This window comes from Amblyomma maculatum, chromosome 10, assembly GCF_055883805.1.
Source record: "Amblyomma maculatum isolate TAMU_Amacu chromosome 10, ASM5588380v1, whole genome shotgun sequence".
NCBI lineage: Eukaryota > Metazoa > Arthropoda > Arachnida > Ixodida > Ixodidae > Amblyomma > Amblyomma maculatum.
The window spans coordinates 117,917,317-117,938,722 of NC_139353.1; the positions used below are offsets into that span (position 1 = coordinate 117,917,317).

The following is a 21,406-nucleotide window of genomic DNA, read 5'->3' on the forward strand; positions in this document are numbered from 1 at the left end:
CAGTAAACTTCCATATACCTATATCAGCCTTTAAGGATCCAGAAAAAAATCTGCGCTTTATAGGAAAGCATGTATGGATGCGAGAGTTGGACTGTGAAGAAGGCTGACCGCCGAAGAATTGACGTGTTTGAATTGTGGTGCTGGCGAAGACTCTTGAGAGTTCCCTGGACTGCCAGAAGATCAAATCAGTCGATATTATCGACCATAAACCCTGACTACTCATTGGAGGGTCAAATTCTAAAGTTAAAGCTCAGCTGCTTTGGTCATCTGATGAGAAGAGAGGAGTCGCTGGAGAAAGATTTGATGTTGGGAAAGGTTGAGGGTCGCCGGACAAGGGGTAGGCAGCGAACGCGATGGTTAGATGGCATCCTCGAGGCACTGCAGATGAAGTTATGTGATGTTAGGAACATAGTGAGAAACCGGAAAGCGTGGCGTGACATGCTCCATAGGGTCACGAAGAGTCGGACACGACTAAACGACTGAACTGAACTGATTGTTTATTTAAGGGTCCTGAATAAATTGACAGAAACCATTTGTACCTAATGTGCACTTGTGCGATTTTGTCTGCTGTTTAAATGAAAGCGTATTGAGAAGGACGTTATTATCGGGTTTCATAAAACGCTTTACGGGGCACACCGTCGCAAAGGCCCTCTTACAAAACGGCCCCGTCGCGTTTTGAGAATACTTCACTGCATGGTCCACGCGATCACTGTGAAGCGTGGAAGCATTCAACATAAGGTGATTGATAAATTAACGGTATATTTGGTATTTTACACTAGTCACAAATTCAAATCAAGTTTTCGGAAGACGGATAGACTAACAAGCATATTTCTATCGTATAGATTTTTTCGCGAAGCCCCTCTAAAACGAAAACCGCATACCTTGAAGTTCGTCAATACGTCCCCGTTTTTTATTCAGGGGTGTTGCAGGCATGTGTTCCAACCTGTGCCGCTGATAAGCGCAAGTTATCCTTTTGGTGGTATTGCGGTCCGTTTTGTATATCGCTGGCAGATAGGTTTACAGGCAACGTTCCGAGCGACGGGCCTGTGCCAGCAGTGGGTAAGGAAACCGTGTCGAAGAAAGCATGTGGTGACGGCTCCAAAAATGGGAATGTGTGAGCGTGGCAACTAGTGAGGCGTTTTCTAAAAAAGGAATGATATTGAATATTGGAATGATATTGGTGAATGAGTGCCCCGACAGTCTCGCGTCAAGGTAAAATGCATGATTGGTGAATCTTGCGTCGAGATAAAACGCATGATCCGTGAATGAGCGACCTTTAGAGAAGAGGTCGAAATTCTGTGAGCCTTCAAATACGGCATCTTTTGTCACAACCTGATTTTAAGTCAGATTTGCGGCACATAACCTCAATTGTAGCTGGAGTGCGTAGAGTGCTCTGAAATTGTGGGGCACAACTCTCAGCTTTTGATAGCTGTTAGGACAGCGTCTAAATATAACTGGTCGATTCCTATGATATGCCTCATTAGCCATTCAACCGGCACTGATTTCAGCACAATACTTGCTTTTGAGGACTGAAGTAATTAAAGCTCCCTAACAGCACTGTTACGTACAAGTCTGATATCCGCGGCCTGTCTGCCCCCCCCCCCCCCCCCACACACACACACCTCACACACCAGCACCAGTACGTGCGCACGTACTTACGCTGCTTACCCAAATGCATATAACCGCTGCCCTATGAGGCTTTTTGAAGTCATCCCAAAAACGTGTGGTGGAAGGGCGTGCCGCGTTTCTGTAGGCATTTTATGAGATCAACAAAAAAAACATTACCCAAGCAAAGACGTGGCAATTCAACAAAATGAGGCAAATGCTTGAGAAAAACTAGCGGCTTAACATCTTAATTGTCATTGCTAAAATGAACATTCTGATTGTCAGTGAAGCACACACGACGGCTACGGTTTCTGCTGCTTAAGAGGTGAACGTCGCATCATATGCATGCGAAGTTGAGCTCTGTTTTAGGCAGAAACGACTGCAGCACGCTTTAGCGCGCGCTCGCATCATGCCCCCTAAGAAATTAGACATGCATGAAAATTCGATTTTGGAGGCGGCCTTGCTTAGCGGCTCATCGCTAGAGTACCAACTGGCCCTGGCCAACGGGCAATGGTGATAGCTTTGTCCAGTGGCCTCCCATACTAGGCATTCCACTCATGCAAATGGCCCTTGACCTGCACTCTTTCTTTTTTTTCTTCAATAAAGTTTTTCACCCTCGCCACGTTGTGAGAGACTGAAAGCACCATCAGCTGCCACGGCGCGTTCCCTAAGCAGGGGCCAAGATTTCCCATATATAGGTACCCGCTGTCCTCAAACTAGGTATCCACTGTCTCTATGGGTATGTTAAGACAGCCCTGAATAACTCCGGTCTTGAAAAAGTCTGGTCTTAATAAAGGCACTGTTTAAGTCTCGACTTAGCTCAGACTTTATCGTGCAAGCGGGCCCTGATCCCGCAAAAACAGCAGCGGTTGCCTCTTTGAAGCCACCGCAGTCCGCATAAGAACTACGGAGTTTCCTGGGTTTGTGCTCATATTTTCGCCGTTATATTGATCGTTTTGCTCAAATCGCACAACCCCTGACAAGCCTCCTTCATAAAGATGTAGCTTTCAAGTGGGCACCCGAGTGCGATTCCGCCTTCCGCCACATGATTCTTACGTCGCAACCTGTGCTCCGCCACTTCGATCCTTCAGCGCCCACAGAAGTGCATACTGAGGCAATTGGTGTTGGAATTGGCGCGGGTCTTGCCCAGTGCTGCAAAAGCGAGGAGCACGTCATGACGTACGCGAGTCGCTCGCTTAGTAAGCCAGAGCGCAATTATACTGTCACGGAACAGGAATGCCTCGCTGTCGTTTTCGCCATATAACGCTTTCGCTCGTATCGTTATGGACGCCCGTTTACCGTTGTCATAGATCACCATGCTCTCTGCTGGTTAGTTGATATCAAAGACCCGTGCGGCCGCCTTGCACGATGGGCCCTGCGGTTACAAGAGTATGACTTTACAGTCACATACAAAGCTGGCCGTAAGCACGCTGACATAGACTGTCTTTCACGCCTTCCTTTTCCTACGACGGAGTCTGACTCCGATGATTTCGAGAACTGCGTAGCGTCGGTATCAACGGCTTTTCCTGACATCTCCACGTTTATAGAATAACAACAGAGAGATGCCACCTTGGAACCTCTCTTCGCAGCGGCTCAAGATCGGTAAGGTTAAAACCATTTTTGTGTGCGTGATCGCCTGCTCTGGAAGAAACACTATTACTCAACAGGTCTCCGTTTCCTTCCTGTTGTTCCGAGGAGCATATACTGTCCTATATTACAGGCCATACACGACGACCCTAGTTCCGGGCATGTTGGAATTGGAAGAGCGCCCCACCGCACTAAGGAGCGTTTCTATTGGCCAAAAATGAGAAAAACTACTGAGCGGTACATGACCAGCTGCACCCTGTGTCAGAGCTACACACGTCCCTCAAGCTTGGCAGCGGGGCAACTTCACCCATTACACCACCCCGTGCACCATTTGAGAAAGTGGGCATTGATCTTCTTGGTCCCTTTCCGCTATTCTACATTGGGAACCGTTGGATTATTGTTTGCGCGGACTACCTCCCTCGATACTGTGGGAAGGTAGCCTTACCTGCGGCCAGCGCGTATCAAGTCTCGTGGTTTATTTTGCGGGCGTTAGGTCTTTGTCACGGACCTTATTATCAGCGACCGTGGACGCTAATTTACCGCCGACGCCGTGGAGGAGAGGATCAGTTTATGTGCCTGTCATATTCGCCATTCATGGCCTTATCATCCCCAAACCAACGCTCTAACTAAACGCGCCAACCGCACGATAACTAGCATGCTGTCCGTGTACCTCGACACAGATCATAAAAACTGGGACAGTGTACTACCGTTCATTACATATGCTCTAAACACCGCCCGTCTTAAGACCACTGGCTTTAATCCATTCGTCCTGCTCATTTCTCGCCACTTATGGCATACCCTGGACACCATTCTCCCGTTTTCAACCACTAGTGATGAAGATGCGTCGGTATCCGGGGCAATCTGCTTTGCCAATAAAGCCCGCCAGCTTGCCGCCTCCGCATCCCAGCGTCCAAGGATCGCTCGAAAACACGGCACAATGCCTACCACCCTCACGGCCTGGAGATTTGGTCCTGCTGTGGCGGCCCATCAGGAAGCGGAGTCTATCACAAAAGCTGCTGTGCCACTACAATGGATCATTTGTCGTTCTTGCCCAACTTAGCGAGCTCAACTGTAGCATCGCTCGCCTCACCAAAAGCGCCCGTTGCTCTGCAAAAAGTGAAGTCGCCCACGTCATTCGTCACGCGAAGGAAACATATAATGTTTTCTTCCGCTCCCTATGCTGACGCAGCCCGCATAGAGGCCAGGCCACGTCTAGTAACGATGGGCCTGCAGTGGAATGCCGCTGACGGGCTCTCATCACGGCTCCTCACTAAGCAGCCAGCGGCTGTACCAATATTTACAATACCGGAGGTTACCTCCTCCCAGACGCCCGGGGCACCAAAGACATCTGAGAGGGACTTGGTTACCCTTGAAAAATCAGATGCCTCCATGCCTTCACCAGAGGCAATGTAGGTGAGCGTGGACTCCACAGCGCCAGTGGCGCCTAGGGAGTTCGCCAATGAGAGGCGGAGCCTGTTGGATTACTTCCCATAAAAAACATACGCTTGTTAAGCCACCTAATAAAGGTGGGGAGTCTGAAACCCACCGTCTCTTCACCATTCCGCACTTACAGAAATGGCTACTGAGAGCATCATTTATTCGAACTGTCGAGGACTGCTAATTAATCTGGACGCTGTATATGAACTCCTCGCCAAGCACTAACCAAACATACTTTGTCTGCAAGGAACCCATTTAAAATCAGCAGAAGCAAGTTTCCTGAACCAGTATCTTGTGATCAGGAGAGATAGGCAAGGCAGCACTTGCCCGCCTGGCGGCATTGCCACTGTAAATAAAAATCAATAAAATCAATCCCATCCCGCAAGGGCACCTTGTGTAAACTAGGTGTTGGTGTTTGGTGCCACCACGGACCCTGAGCCCCCATACCGAAGCTGTAATCCGTACCGTGGCGATAGGTTGAGAGGTGAAGGGAAGAAACCTTGAACGGTGGCGGTCGAGGCCATGGTCAAGCCTCGGCCGATGGGCTCCTCGCCTGTCCACCAGGCGAGGGGCTCCGGGACCTTCCTCTGCGTATAAGGGTGAACAAGAGGCGACATATATTAGGACCCCTTAAAACAATCCATACTGCATGGAAAAACTACCTTTAAAAAAACCTGATCGACCCTCGAAAAGGAGTCGCACCGAAGTGACGCAAAAAATCAGTACACCAACTGAGAACTTTCCGAAATTTCTTGTCTTGCACTCTGTAACCGAATCTCAACCAGTAAATGAACTGTCAGTCTTTCTGATTGCCAATTCTCTGAAGGCCATCATTGGGGCAAACTACAAAGCGAAAAAACTAGGATCTGGTGACCTGCTAATAGAGGTATCAGACAAAAGTCAATCTGACAACCTTCTCATAACAAAAACGTTTGCTCACCTTGACGTTCAGATATCACCCCACCGCAGTCTTAACAGCTGCCAGGGAGTTGTCTCTGAGCGAGACCTCCTAAACGAAACAGAATCAGATCTCCTTGAGGGCCTACAGAACCAAGGTGTAACAGCAGTACGAAGAATAACAATCAGGCGAAAGAACGAAGAAATAAAAACGAAACATATTGTTCTCACCTTCAACCAGAGCACACTTCCTGAATTTGTCAATGTGGAATTTATCCGATGCAAAGTTAGCCCGTACATACCAAGCCCCCGCAGGTGCTTCAAGTGTCAGCGGTACGGGCATGGTAGCCAGACGTGTCGAGGACGCCTTACCTGTGCAAAATGCAGCGCGCATGATCATGCAACCGATAAATGCAGTGCAACTGACTACAAATGTGTGAACTGTGAGGGCACCCACCCTGCATACTCACGGTCCTGTGCAGCCTTTCAGGCCGAAAAAGAAGTAATCAATATACAGATAACTGAGAAGATAACATACGGAGAGGCCCGAAAAAAGCACAGAATGCTTTCCTCAGCTCCCTATGCTAACGCAGCCCGCAGAGGGGCCAGGCCGCGTCTAGTAACGGTGGGCACGCAGTGCAATGCTGCTGACGTGCTCCCACCACGGCTCCTCACTAAGCAGCCACCGGCTGCACCAATCTTTGCAATCCCGGAGGTCACTTTCCCCCAGACGTCCGGGACACCAAACACATCTGAGAGGGACTTTGTTCCTCTTGAAAAACCTCCTGCCTCCATGCCTTCACCAGAGGCGATGGAGGTGAGCACGGACTCCGCAGCGTCAGCGGCGCCTAGGGAGTCCGCCAATGAGAGGCGGGGCCTGCTGGACCGTCTCAAATAAAAAAAACATACACCAGTTAAGCCCCCTGATAAGGGCGGCGAGTCCTAACCCTACTCTATATTCCTTCCACACCTACCAAAATGACTACCGAGAGTATCATTTATTGGAACTGTCGAGGACTCCTAAAAAATCTAGATGACGTATATGAAATCCTCGCCGAACACCAACCAAACATAGTTTGTCTGCAAGAAACGCATCTGAAACCAACAGACACAAGTTTTCTCAAACAGTATCGTATATTCAGGAAAGATAGGCAAGGCAGTACTCACCCCTCCGGTGGCGTTGCCATTATAACACAAAAGTCAATCGCTTGTCGAAACATCTCGATTAACACAGACTTAGAGGCTGTGGCAATACAAGCCTTAATATTCGGTAAAATAACAACGGTATGTTCGCTGTATATTCCGCCAGATCATAGGCTATGCAACAAAAATTTTGAAAAGCTGATTGACCAACTCCCAGAACCATGGCTGCTGGTCGGAGACTTTAATGCCCACCACCCATTATGGGGATGTACAAGAACGGACTTCCGAGGTGCACTAATTAAAAAGTTCTTGTTGTCCTCAGGATCATGTTTACTCAACTCAAAACAGCCAACATACTACAGCTCAGCTCATAATACGTACACAGCCATTGACTTAGCCATTGGCTCTCCGATGCTCTTGACAGCTACAGAGTGGGTTGTTATTGACAATCTATATGGAAGCGACCATTTTCCCATCTCTGTGAAGTACACAGGCAATAAAAATGTAAATGCATCTAGTCCCAGGAAATATAAAGAATATGTGGCCAACTGGGAGATGTTCAGGGAACACTCAGCTCTTCCCTGTTCATCAGTTACTGGCTTAGGCGTTGACGAATCTCAACTCTTGATCACGCTGCACATTATAGATGCTGCAGAAGAACACATTCCACAAACATCAAGTAAGCCACGAAACAAACGAAGGCCGTGGTGGAATGCAGAATGTAAAACTGCCCGTGAAACACAAAACAAGTGTTAACGCCAGCTCTCAAAAACGAGGACGCCCAGCTGAACGGCCGCTCTGCGAGCCAGGCGTAAAGAACGGGACGGGCGGGGCGGGCAGGGTCTGCCGCTGTAACCCGAGGCCCCGAGGCGTCCACAAGAGCAGAGAGAGAGGCAGGCAGAGGGTGAGGAGGACGCGCTCCCGCGCGCCGGGGGACCGGGGACCAGGAGAGAAAAGGAGACTGGGTGCCGGACACGGACGAGGAAAGATCACCGTTGTCGTACAATCGTGTAATCAAGAAATTTAATAAACGAAGTTTAATTGGATATACTCCATCCTTTTTTTTAACAAAAAATCAGAAGTGGGATAGGCAACGTGCGCCCGAACTGTCAAACCCCACCATGCCAGTCACTCGCAACGGAGCATCGTCGACGAACGAAGATGGCGGACGACCGGGCAGCGATGGCGGGAACGACGTCTCAGGCCAAGGCGCAGACGACACGGTAACCAGCGGCAACTTACCTCAGGTACCCCACTCAGCGATCAACGTGGCAGAAATCCTGCAAGCCAGCGTTCAGGCAGCAGTGAGAGAAGCTATCAACGGAATCGCCTTGCTTCAGACGCAGCAAGCAGCGGCTACACCCATCATCGGCGCGGCAGAGACTGCTCGGTTGGTGCCTTCGTTCGATCCGGTGTCTTCCAGCTCCCCAACGGCAGACGCGTGGATACGGCGCGTAGACGACTTGGCACAAGTTTACCATTGGTCCGACCGGCTGACATCTGGCAATGCACTGTCAAGGTTGGAAGGTCCTGCGAAGATATGGTATGACTCCCTCTCCTCCGTCAACAAAACCTGGCCGGAATGGAAAGAAGCAATCAGGCGCGCCTTCCCCATGACAGCGGGATCGCAACGACTCCATAGGGAGATGGAGGAAAGACGACAAAAGCGAGGTGAGCCCATCGAGTGCTACTATTATGACAAGCTATCGAAAGCTCGCCGTTGCGCCCTCGCAAATGAAGCGTGCATTGAATACCTCATCACGGGGCTCTACGACGAGGAGGTAATCAGAGCAGTGAGCGTACGCACGTACGAGTCACCGGAGGATCTCCTTCACTGCCTGAAACGCCTCGAAGAAAGGCTAGGAAACATCGCCTCTAAATGTTCGAAGTCGGGTGGCCTCCCGAGTGCGCGCTCCTCCGCCATTTCCAACGGCCACACAAACAAAATCGGCGAAGCTCCGGCGGTGACCTTGAACACCAGCCGCGGCCTCAGGGACGCTTCTCCGAGGGCGAGGAGGAAGCCGCCATGGAACGAGAGAGGAGAACCTCTCTGCTTCAACTGCAGCGAGTACGGCCATGTGTCTCTCAACTGCCCCGCACCGCCGCGGAGGGCGAGATGCAGAGCTTGTGGGCGAGTGGGTCACGAAGAAAATGACTGCAGGGCAAAGACACAGAGAGGAGCGCGCGTCGCTCAAAACGTCGTGGGATTCGACCTCCGAGCCGCTGAAAAGGCGAACGAAAAGTATTTTATGATGGCAAAAGCAAACGGCTCCGACATAAGATCATACGTCGACCTCGGCAGCCAATGCGTAACTCTGCGGAAAGAGGATGCAGACCGAATTGGAATCGCTTACTCGAAGTTGACTAAGCCGTTCACCATCGGGGGTTACGGATCAGGGCATGTGACACCGTGTGGAGAAGCGCACATCACTCTGACGGTCGACCAAGCTACAGCGGACGTTCCTGTGCTGGTTGTTCCCGACGCGTCACAGACCATACCCCTACTTGTGGGTCAGCCTTTCACCGAGCAACCACACGTCACGGTTGTGAGGCGGAAGAATACCGTGCGGATATTTGAGGAACACGATAACGTGGACGACGGTGACGACAACCTTCAGTCGATTGAAATACCAGAGCTCCCAGAACGACCCGTATGCCTTTGGGCGAAGGAAACAACGGTGGTGCCCCCACAATACGTTGGTTTCGTTAAAATCCACGCCACAGGCAGCGCACCATGCTCGGATGTGTTCGTTGACGTCCAGCTCAGGTGCCAAGAGGGTCGGGAGCATTGCATACCACGCTGTGTCCTCAGCGTTGACGGGGACAATGAAACATGCGTCCCGATCATGAATATTTCCAATCATGATCTGACGATCAAAGAGAACGAGCGGATCGCACGAGCGGAAATTTGCTACCCGGACGACACGCCACTGCGAGAGTGTGACTCGGAAACCAGTGTTACTCGGCCTTTAATGATGCCGAGCGAGGATATCAAGACAGGTCCAGGTGTTACTCCTCAAGAGCGAGAAAAACTCGAAAAGCTTCTTTGTGAATATCGGGACTGCTTCGCAAACACCGTTTCAGAGATTGGCTGCACGAATGCTGCTGAAATGAACATTGAATTGACATCACCGGAGCCAGTGAAATTTCGTCCCTACCGACTCTCCTACGCCGAACGAGCACAAACAAAGGAAATGATCGAAGAGCTAAAACAAGCTGGCATTGTTGTCGACTCCAAATCGGATTATGCAAGTCCTATCCTGCTGGTGCGAAAAAAGACAGGGGAGCAACGACTTTGTGTGGACTACCGAGCCCTCAACCGTGTCACAAAAAAGGATCGGTATCCGCTACCGCTAATTGATGATCAACTCGACCGACTAAGAGGAAAATGCTTCTTCACGAGCCTAGACCTCGCGTCAGGCTACTACCAAATCCCGATGACCGAAGAATCGAAACACAAGACTGCGTTCGTTACTCCAGACGGCCATTATGAATTTGTGCGAATGCCATTTGGCTTGGCCAACGCACCGGCAGTGTTCCAGAGAATGATCAACGCTGTACTGGGTCCCCTGCGATACACCGTGGCTCTCGCCTACATGGACGACATTCTGCTACCCACAACAACCGTGGAAGAGGGACTGGACCACCTACGGGTGCTATTGGATGTCCTCCGGGGAGCGGGATTGACTCTCCGTTTAGGCAAGTGCCGTTTCTTCTACGAGAGAGTCGACTACCTTGGCTATGATATTTCGGCCAGAGGGGTACGACCCGGAAGTTTAAAGATCCAGAGCGTCGCTGACTTCCCGGAACCCGCCAATGTACATCAGGTGCGTCAGTTTTTGGGTCTTGCAAGCTACTTTAGAAGATTTGTAAAGGGATTCGCCAGCATTGCTAAGCCTCTAACGCAGCTGACATCGAAAGATGCAGCTTGGAAATGGACCTCAGAGCACGATGCTGCGTTCAGTGAATTAAAAGTTAGGTTGACGGAAAGACCAGTTCTGGCGCATTTCTCGTTCAACGCAAGAACAGAGGTGCACACGGATGCCAGCAAAGATGGCCTAGGGGCAATTCTTTTGCAAGAGCAAGCGGATGGGCAGCTTCACCCTGTTGCGTACGCAAGCCGCCGAACAACTGACTACGAGGAGAGATACCACTCGTACGAACTCGAAGCGCTGGCTGTTGTTTGGGCGTTAGAGAAGTTTCGAGTGTACCTAATCGGGATGAATTTCAAAGTGGTAACCGACTGCAACTCAGTACGCGCAACGATGAGCAAAAGGAATCTCCTTCCCCGTATAGGCCGCTGGTGGTTGCGGATGCAAGAGTTCGACTTTGACATGGAATATCGAAAAGGGACGGCAATGACACATGTTGACGCACTAAGCCGTTCAGCATGCGACCCTCCCGAAGAGATCGACATCGTTCCTGGCCTTCAAGTCCTCGCGACATGCGTAGAGATAGAGGACATCCTCACCGTTGCCCAGATTAACGATCCAAAGGTGCAAGCGTTGAAGGAAAGGATAGAAAAAAAAGAAGACCTCTCCAAAGAAGACAAGCGCGTCAAAAGGGATTACCGGCTGCGTAACGGCATCGTGTTCAAGAAAAACCAAGACACTGACTCGGAGGAAAAGCTACTCTGGGTAGTGCCGAGTCAACTACGCTGGAGAATCGTGAAGTCATGCCACGACGACATTGGCCATTTTGGTGTGGAAAAAAACTTTGACCAAATTAAAAGAAAGGTATTGGTTTCCAAGCATGAAGCGTTACGTTAGAAGGTATATCGCTTCCTGCATCGAATGTCTCTTCCACAAGACTCCATCTGGAAAGAGACCAGGCAAGCTCCACAGCATCGACAAGGGCAATAAGCCATTTCAGGCAATACATATTGACCACCTCGGCCCATTTATAAGAAGCAAGTCCGGAAACGCCTACATAATCGTAGTCGTCGATGCCTTCACAAAGTTCGTAATGTTGCGTGCAGTCCGCAACACATCAGCTGCACCAGCGGCGCAGTTTCTACATGATGTGTCAGGAATCTTTGGCCCACCAGCAATGGTGATCACAGATCGAGGGACAGCTTTCACAAGTGCCAAGTTCAGAGCGGCATGCGACTCTTACAAAATCAGGCATGTCAAAAACGCAACCGCCACACCACGGGCTAACGGTCAAGTCGAAAGATACAATCGCATGATAACCCCAGCTGTGGCGAGCATGACGGAAGATGAGAACGGAAGAGATTGGGATGCGGTGTTGCCTCGGGTGATGTGGGGCATCAACAATACGCTTCACCGAGCTACCAAAACTACGCCGTTCGGACTGCTCTTCAGCTTCAGGCCACGGGGCATTAAAGGCGACAGCGTGGAAGATGCCCTCGAAGAAGAATTTGACAATGAAATGGAAGCCAGACGAGCCTCAGCGGCTCAAAATATTCGAGAGGACCAGCGTAAGCAACAGGAGCGGTACAACAAGAGGCGGACGGAGGCGACGACGTACACTCCCGGAGATGTTGTACTGGTGGAACGAGAGCCGGTAGCAAGCGGAGAATCGAGGAAATTGAAAGCAAAATACAAAGGACCGTACATAGTGCGAGAAAGGCTGCCAAACGACCGCTACCGCATTGAGAACATGCCTCAGGTTCGGCCGAGGCGAAGAGCATACAGCAGTATTGCGCCTGTTGACAAACTGAAGCTTTGGGACAGAGAATTCAAGGAGACGAGCTCAGAAGAATCTGACTGCGAGAACGATTCCGACCGAGACGGTCGGTCTGACAGGATGGCCGAATGTTAACGCCAGCTCTCAAAAACGAGGACGCCCAGCTGAACGGCCGCTCTGCGAGCCAGGCGTAAAGAACGGGACGGGCGGGGCGGGCAGGGTCTGCCGCTGTAACCCGAGGCCCCGAGGCGTCCACAAGAGCAGAGAGAGAGGCAGGCAGAGGGTGAGGAGGACGCGCTCCCGCGCGCCGGGGGACCGGGGACCAGGAGAGAAAAGGAGACTGGGTGCCGGACACGGACGAGGAAAGATCACCGTTGTCGTACAATCGTGTAATCAAGAAATTTAATAAACGAAGTTTAATTGGATATACTCCATCCTTTTTTTTAACACAAGGCATGGTCGAAGTTACGCCGATACCCCACGGCTGAAAACCTAATAGAATTTAAGCGCGCAAAGGCAAATGGCAAACGTGTTCGACGCATCTCCAAGCGAGAAAGCTGGTCATCATTCCTTTCTTCTGTGAACTCTTATTCTGATTCTCACAAAGTATACAACAGAATAAGAGCACTCAAAGGAAATAACACTCTCCCAACACCCCTTGTCAGCACTAGTGGTGACTCTCTTGAACACCAAGCAGACACACTAGGGCAACACTTCGAATATGTATTCAGCTCAGCGCACTATACAGATTCTTTTTTGCGGCACAAGGTAACTGAGGAGAGGAAGCCTATATGTGATAAAAGACCGTGCACAGGAGGGTACAATAGCCCTTTCACCATGCAGGAGCTGAAGATTGCACTTGGCACATGTGGGAACACAGCACCAGGTCCTGACAGGGTCACATATGGAATGCTTAAACACCTGCATACGGGCACGCTTGAAACCCTACTTTGCCTGTATAATAAAATATGGGCCACAGGACGCTTTCCTAAAGCATGGAAGGAAGCGATCATTATCCCGATATTAAAACCCGGAAAAGAACCCACTCTTGCTGCCAGTTATCGGCCTATTGCTCTAACCAGCTGCTTATGCAAGCTTTTTGAAAAAATGGTAAATCGCCACCTCCTACATTTCCTTGAATACAATTGTCTTCTTCATCCAAACCAAGCTGGTTTTAGAGCTGGGCGGTCAACTGCTGATCAGCTCATTGCATTCGAGTCTTACGCAAGGGATGCTTTTGTGCATAAACAGCATTGTTTATCTGTCTTTTTCGATCTCGAAAAAGCATATGATACCACTTGGCGCTATGGTATCATCCGCGACCTCTTCTCTCTTGGCATCACAGGGAACATGTTGAATACAATTCGAAGTTACTTGCCTGAGCGGGCCTTCAAAGTTCGTGTTGGCAATGCATACTCAAAGCAGTACATACAGGAAAATGGTGTCCCTCAAGGTGGTGTTCTCAGTTGCACACTTTTCATATTCAAAATGAACTCTTTAAAAAGTGTGTTGCCAAAAACCATTTCTTGCTCTGTATATGTTGATGACATCCAGATAAGCTTCAAATCTTGCAACTTGGCCATCTGTGAAAGACAGATTCAGCTAGGTGTTAACAAACTGTCCAGGTGGGCTGATGACAATGGGTTTAAATTTAACTCTGAAAAAAGTGTTTGTGTACTTTTCTCTAAGCAGCGTGGCGTCAGACCTGACCCCAACATTACACTGAATGGTCAGAGCCTTGCCTTTAAAAAGGAACATAAATTTCTTGGCGTAGTTGTTGACGAAAAACTCTCCTTCATTGCCCACATAAAACAGTTGCGACTGAAGTGTCTCAAAGCAATGAATCTGCTAAAAATTCTCTCTCACCGGTCATGGGGTACAGATCGCGACTGCCTTCTGAGCCTTCTGAATAGTGTAGTTCTATCACGCATAGACTATGGCTCGATGGTCTATGGGTCAGCATCATCCTCTGCACTAAAATTACTCGATCCAGTGCACCACCTCGGCCTTCGCCTCGCTACGGGGGCTTTTCGAACTAGCCCAATTGCTAGCCTTTATGTCGAGGCGAACCGATGGTCACTGCAACGAAGGAGAGAATTTACTTGTGTAACTTATGCTATGAAAGTACTATGCCAACTGAACCATCCATGTCGCCGCCTCCTGCTTGACAAAACTAGCACAGCACTCTTCTCAAGAAAACCATCTCTAACACCGCCATATCCAGTCAGAGTTGCCACGCATATTGAACAACTGGACATTCCGATTAACAGCCTTCATACAACTTCACCAAAAGACTTAATTGCCCCTTGGGAAATGCATGCTGTTAATTGTGACCTGTCGTTTCTTGCAGTGGGGAAGCACGCATCCTCTATTGCCATACAGCGGCACTTCATGTTACTTCAGGCGAAGTACACTTGTGATGAATATTACACCGATGCTTCGAAGTCTGCTCAAGTGTCATGTGCAGCACATGGACCACACTTTTCACTTTCAAAAACACTGAACAGACATACAAGTATATTTACCGCTGAATGCCATGGAATCCTGCTAGCTGTGAGACGCATTATAGAAAAGAAAATACAGACATCGATCATCTACACATACTCCCTCAGTGTTTTAATGTCCCTATCCTTTCGAAAGTGGCACAATAAAAACCCAGTCCTGAATTCCCTTTATTACTCCCTTATGTCTGCCCATAAACTACAACTTAATATTACACTGTGTTGGGTGCCAGGCCACCGCTGTATACCAGGAACGAGGTAGCTGATAGGCTTGCTGCATCAGCTGCCCTTCGAAACACTACAGACACTGACAACATATCATATCAGGATCTCAAGCCACACATCAAAAACACGATCAGACAAGAATGGCAAGAGGAGTGGGACATGGCAACGGAGAATAAACTACACACAATAAAACCAAGGATAGGCAGATACACCACAGAAAAACAAAACAGATTCAAAGAAGTAGCACTGTGCAGGATGAGAATAGGTCACACATACACGACACATTCATACATTTTAATGAACTCTCCTGCACCACGTTGTTCGAGATGTGGTTGCCGGCTCACAGTACTCCATATTTTAATTGAATGTCAAAGACTGGAACAGCATAGGAGACGTCACTTCCCTGAATTATACACGAAACAAATACCGCCACATCCATCCATCTTTCTTGGCAACCGTCCAATGTTTCCTTTAGAAAGACTTTTTAAATATTTATTAAAAGTAGGCTTTTTATACGGAGTCATTTATCAACATGGGCGGCAGCCCATTTCTTTTAATTAAATGGCTTTCTTTTACAGAAACTTTTGCTGAGGCAACTTATTCTTTTAACACGTACTTTTCACCCTTTGCAGTTGTACTCAGACCACTAAACACCTCAACTCAATGTTTTTAGGCCCTATACACCACTGCTTTTAGACTACACACTCCGGAAAAACTTTTAGGCCCTATACACCATCGTATTTAAGTACTACATTAAACACCTCACCTCGGACATTTTATTAAATTCAGTTGTGACTTCACCTTGTGTTTTGGCGCTCTTTGGCCAAAGATGCCCTTGCGCCATAAAAAATCAGTCCATCATCATCATCATCAATCCCATGTCGAAGCATCTCGCTTAATACAGACTTAGATGCAGTGGCAATACGAACCTTAATTTTTGGTAAAATAACAACAGTGTTCTCTATATATTCCTCCAAATTATAGGCAATGTAGCGAAAGATAAAATTGTTGTAAGTACTGATCTCGAGCCGGGCATCCTTAAGAGTGAAGTTGAATGGGCCTTAGCCAGTCTTGCTCAGAACAAAGCTAGCGGAATTGAAGGCATTCCAGCTGAGCTTCTTCAAAACCTCAACCATGACGACGCTGTTAACATGATGTATACATTATATCAGCAAATTTGGACAACCCTGCAGTTGCCACAGGATTCGAGGAGGTCAGTTTGCATCCCCATCCCAAAGAAAGGCAGTGCCAAAGAATGTTCCAACTACCGCACGATCGCTCTTATTTCGCATGCTATCAAGGCGATGTTGAAAATCCTCAAAGGTAGGCTGCAGCAGTATGTGGATCGGGAGCTTCCGGACGTGCAAGCTGGGTTACGCAAGGGCACAGGAACTAGAGACCAGATTGCCAACCTTCGCTGGATCTTGGAAAAAGCAAGACAGTTCCAGAAACCCATCTACCTCTGCTTTATTGATTATGCGAAAGCGTTTGACTGCGTAGATCATAGCAGATTGTGGCAAGCTCTCCAAGAGATGGGAGTTCCAATTCACCTCATCTGTCTCCTCAGGAACCTGTATGAAGGGCAAGAGGCCACAGTCAGAACGGGGCATGGTCTTACTGATTGGTTTCCGATTGAGAAATGACTGAGGCAAGGCTGCATACTGTCGCCCTGTCTATTTAACCTATATGCAGAGTGCATCATGAGGAAGGCCGGTCTGGACGAGTCTTCAGCTGGAGTGAAGATTGCTGGAAAACGTATCAACAACCTTAGATACGCGGATGATACCACTTTAATGACAGAAAGTGAAGTGGAACTCAAGAGACTTCTGATGCGCGTACAAGAAGAGAGTAACAACTTTGGGCTTAAACTGAACATTAAAAAGACAAAGATCATGGCGTCTTGCGCTATCAAGTCCTGGAGCATCAAGGGACAAGAAGTGGAAGCTGTGACAGATTTTCTCTTCTTGGGCTCGAAGATTACCTCGGAAGGAGACTGCAGCCATGAAATTAGGAGACGCCTGCTTCTGGGAAAGAGAGCAATGGTTAGCCTTGACCGCCTAGTAAAGAGCAGAGACATTAGTCTGCCAACCAAGATCCGTATAACTCGTGCTATGGTCTTTCTAGTTGTGATGTATGGATGCGAGAGTGGGTCTGTGAAGAAGGCTGACCACCGAAGAATTGACGCGTTTGAATTGTGGTGCTGGCGGAGACTCTCGTGAGTTCTTTGGATGGCCAGAAGATCAAGTCAGTCGATATTGTCGACCATAAACCCTGACTGCTCTTTGGAGGGTCAAATTCTGAAGTTAAAGCTCAGCTACTTTGGACATCTGATGAGAAGAGGCGAGTCGCCTGAGAAAGATTTGATGTTGGGAAAGGTAGAGGGTCACCGGAGAAGGGGTAGGCAGCGAACGTGATGGTTAGATGGAATCCTCGAAGCGCTGCAGATGAAGTTATGTGATATTAGGAAGATAGTGAGAGACCGGAAAGCGGGGCGTGACATGGTCCACAGTTTCACGAAGAGTCGGACACGACTGAACGACTGAACTGAACTGAGCGAAAGATTTGAAAAGCTGATTGACGAACCCCCAGAACAACGGTTGCAGGTCGGAGACTTTATTGTTCACAACCCACTATAGGTATTGACAAGAACGTACTCCCCAGATGTGCCAATTGAAAAATTGTTATTGTCCTCTGGATCATGCTTACTTAACCCAAAAGAGCCAACGTACTGCATGACGCATACACCGTCATATATGTAGCCATTGGCTCCCCAATGCTTTTGGTAGCTACAGAGTGGGTTGTTAGTAAATATATATGTGGAAGTGACCATTTCCTGATCTCTGAAGTATGCAGGCAATAAAAATGAAAATGTAGGGTAAGACCCTACAAAGTTTAAAGAACATCCAGCCAACTGGGAGATGTTCACGGAACAATCATCATTGCCTTGTTCATTAGTTACTGACTTAGGCTTTGATGAATCTCAGCACGTGATCACACTGCACATTATAGAGGCAGCAGAACAATGCATTCCACAAACGTAAGGCAAGCCACGAAATGACCGAAAACCCTGGTGAAACGTGGAATGTAAGAATTCTCGCGAAACTCAAAACGAGGCTTGGTCGAAGCTACGCCGATACCCCACAGCCAAAAACCTAACAGTCTTTAAGCGTGCAAAGGCAAATGGCAAGCGTATTCGACGGATCTCTAAGCGAAAAAGCTGAGCATCGTTCTTTTCCTCCGTGAACTCTTATTCTGACGCTCACAAAATTTGCAACAGAATAAGAACGCTTAATGGATATAGCACTCTCCCAACACCCTTTGTCAGCACCAATGGTGCCTCCTTTGAATATTAAGCAGACACTCTAGGGAAGCACTTTGAATACTTATTCAGCTCGGCGCGCTTTTCATATTCATTTTTGTAGCACAAGGCATTTAAGGAGATGAAGCCTCTGCACGATACAAGACCTTGCACAGGAGGGTGCAATAGCACATTCACTTTGCAGCAGCTGAAGATTGCCCTAGGCACATGTAAGAACTCAGCATCAGGTCCTGACAGAATCACATATGGAATGCTCTGGCACAAGCATGTGGACACTCTTCAAACTCTACTCTGCTCGCATAATAAAATATTGGCCACAGGTCGCTTTTTTTAAGTATGGAAGGAAGCAATCAATATTCCAATATTAAAACTCGGAAAAGAGCCCACACCTGCTGTCAGTTATCGGCCTTTTGATCTAACCAGCTGCCTATGCAAGCTTTTTGAATAAAAGCTAAATCGCGCTGTAAGGCCGGGTTAGTTTATTCTTTAATGTTTCGCCTCGTGCGCCGTAGAAAAGGGCGATGGAAACTTTCTTCAGCTTCAGAGGCCGACGCAACCGATTGCGCAATCTCAGCCACCGCGCTGCGCCGCCTCGCCCGCGTCGACATGGGCTGACGCACGCTCTTCACTTCTCGCGGGAAGGCTACGGTGCTGACGCCGGCTTTCGACTGGCTTTCAGGGGCCGAATAGATCGATCCCAACGACCAATCTGCGCATGCGCCGGTTTCCTGGAAGTTTGTCCGCCGCCATGTTAGTTGTAGTCCACTGGTCAGCCCGTGCACATGCCACTGCACTCCTGGAATCACCGCTTCATAGGAACTTATCGCACATTTCTGTCTTCGCCGCCGAGAAAAATTTGTCAAGTCATTATTTTAGAAAATTGCGCTGTTTTATGCGAAGCAAACTTTCTAACCACCCTGTTGTTTTTTTAGCGATACCATATACGCTTTTTATGGTTGAAAAGGCATCGGCATAGCCGGCACCACATGTGGGAATTAAGCGGGGGCCGAGCAAAAAATATCATATCACGGCCACTTGTGGTTCTAGCGATTTATACCGGAGTGGTGTATCATAGGAGATTACGAGATTAAGAAATAATTGTAATTAACTGATTAATTGACGAATAAAGAAATGAGAAATAACAAATGTATTTGAAATGAGGGCGTTCAAAAGTGCAAAATTATCAGAATAAAGAGGCGATGCTTGGTGACGCTCATTAAGAAAATTCAGTCTGTAATTCATAACATATTTTAAGTAATTGAAGAATGAAAAATTGGAGAAAGGGGTTCAGAAATGTCAAAATGCTCAGAATGGTGACTCGCTGACGGAACAACTTTACTGAGAGACAAGGGAGGGGATGTTCTCAGAATTAAAAGGTGGTTCTTGATTATAGTATTTAACAAACTAGGGCGTGCAATTGATCAATTTTTGAAAGACTTGAAAAAAAAGAAATTGAAGAAAACGACATCGAAGGTGTTGAAATTCCGAGAATGAAAAGCCAATGTTTTGTGATGTTAAATAAAGAAAATTTAGAGTGCGTAATTGATAAATTATTTAAAATAGTTGCAAAAATGAAAAAATTCAAAAACGGGGCTTTAATGATGTCAAACTGCTCGGAAAGAACAGTCAATGCTTGATGATGCTAATTAAGGAAATTGTAAAGTGTAATTGATGAATCAATTATTTGAAATAATAAAAAAAATTAGAAAAAGGTGCCTAAAGGTGTGAGAATGATAGGAATCAAAATTCAATGATTGATTATGCTAATTAAGGGAAGTTCGTGTGTGTAAATAATCAAATATACAATTAAACGAATTTAGAAAGTTAAAAAGGTAAAAGAGGGCTCAACGGATTCAAATGCTGAGAATGAAAAACCAACGCGTCAAGATGCTAATGAAGAAATTTCAGTGTTTGGTATGAATTTATTTTTTATAGAATTGAACAAAATGAAGAATGCTTTAAAACGTATAAAGCTGCTAAGAATGGAAAATCAATTTTTCTGATGCTAAGTATTAATGTATAAAGGGAAATAAAAACAAAATAGAAATAAAAAGCAGAAAAAGTAAATATAACACAACATAAAAAATGAAAGCAAAAAACATCCGTGTGTGTGAAACGCTATGGAAAAATAGAAACGGCGGAGAAAAGTGATCCCTTAATTTTGTTTGTGTTACCGATTGATTACGAAGCGCTATCATATCTCTGAGCCATGCATGAATAGTTTGAGGGAAAACGATTTTGGAGGTTTTGTTTAGCACGCGCGTAAAAGTATTGTTTAATAATTGGCCTCTATTAAGCCAGTCCTAACGAGCGCCAGGTCTGATCTTAAGCTACTGAGATGCTGGTCCTGAGCTGCTGCCAGACGCCTAAGGTTTTCGGTGAGAGAGGCAATGGCATCGTGCCTCCGTCGCACGTTTCCAATGTGCCCTTGTAGATGGCGGGTGGGAGGTGCATATGGCCGCTTGCATGGGCCATACTATCAACATGGAAGCTAGGCTGCGTGGCGGGTGGTGGAAGAGGTCGTGATGGTGGCGATGGCTTTAGTTGTGATGGTGGTAATGACACACCTGGCCGGGGCTCTTTGCCTGTATAGGTGCAGTTTGAGTGTGTTTTAGTGTCTTTCCCTATGCTGAAATTGCAAGATACCTCTATTTTGGAGCAGGTGCTAAAGTTCTGTTGAAGTCCTTCTGCTGTATCCCTCGTTCAACTGCGACTGCTGGTGCACTCAGATAGCCCACATAGAAATGTGAGCGCAAAACCGTCAGGCCGTAAATTGCTAGCTGATGCGTCTCCCTGAAGAATACAAGTTTATTCAGTGCAAGAAGGCAGTCACAGTAGTGAACGCATGCAGAGGTATTTAAGAACACATTCCTTGCAAGAGTGTTTAAATTTAGAATTTCACTTTGAATTCAAACCGTCGGCCACATTAGGCCTAGGAAGTTTCTAAGCGCTGGTATATGCCACGAACCAGAGACCAGGCAGTAGTCGTGATCTGCCAGCAGGTGAATCAACTGTGGTGCGGGCTCGCTCCCTGAAAGTACAA

General features: G+C 47.7%; 1 protein-coding gene across 1 annotated transcript; it reads left to right on the forward strand.

The window, feature by feature from the left end:
* Positions 1-7,790: 7,790 nt before the first annotated feature.
* LOC146177316 (uncharacterized) lies at positions 7,791-11,438 on the forward strand. Its single transcript, XM_084581520.1, has one exon. It carries the CDS (start codon positions 7,791-7,793, stop codon positions 11,436-11,438), a length of 3,648 nt encoding a protein of 1,215 aa, XP_084437646.1.
* The last annotated feature ends 9,968 nt before the right edge of the window (positions 11,439-21,406 follow it).

Excerpts from the sequence above, each read along its gene's own strand:
- LOC146177316 (XM_084581520.1), top strand. The coding sequence starts at position 7,791 with ATGCCAGTCACTCGCAACGGAGCATCGTCGACGAACGAAGATGGCGGA.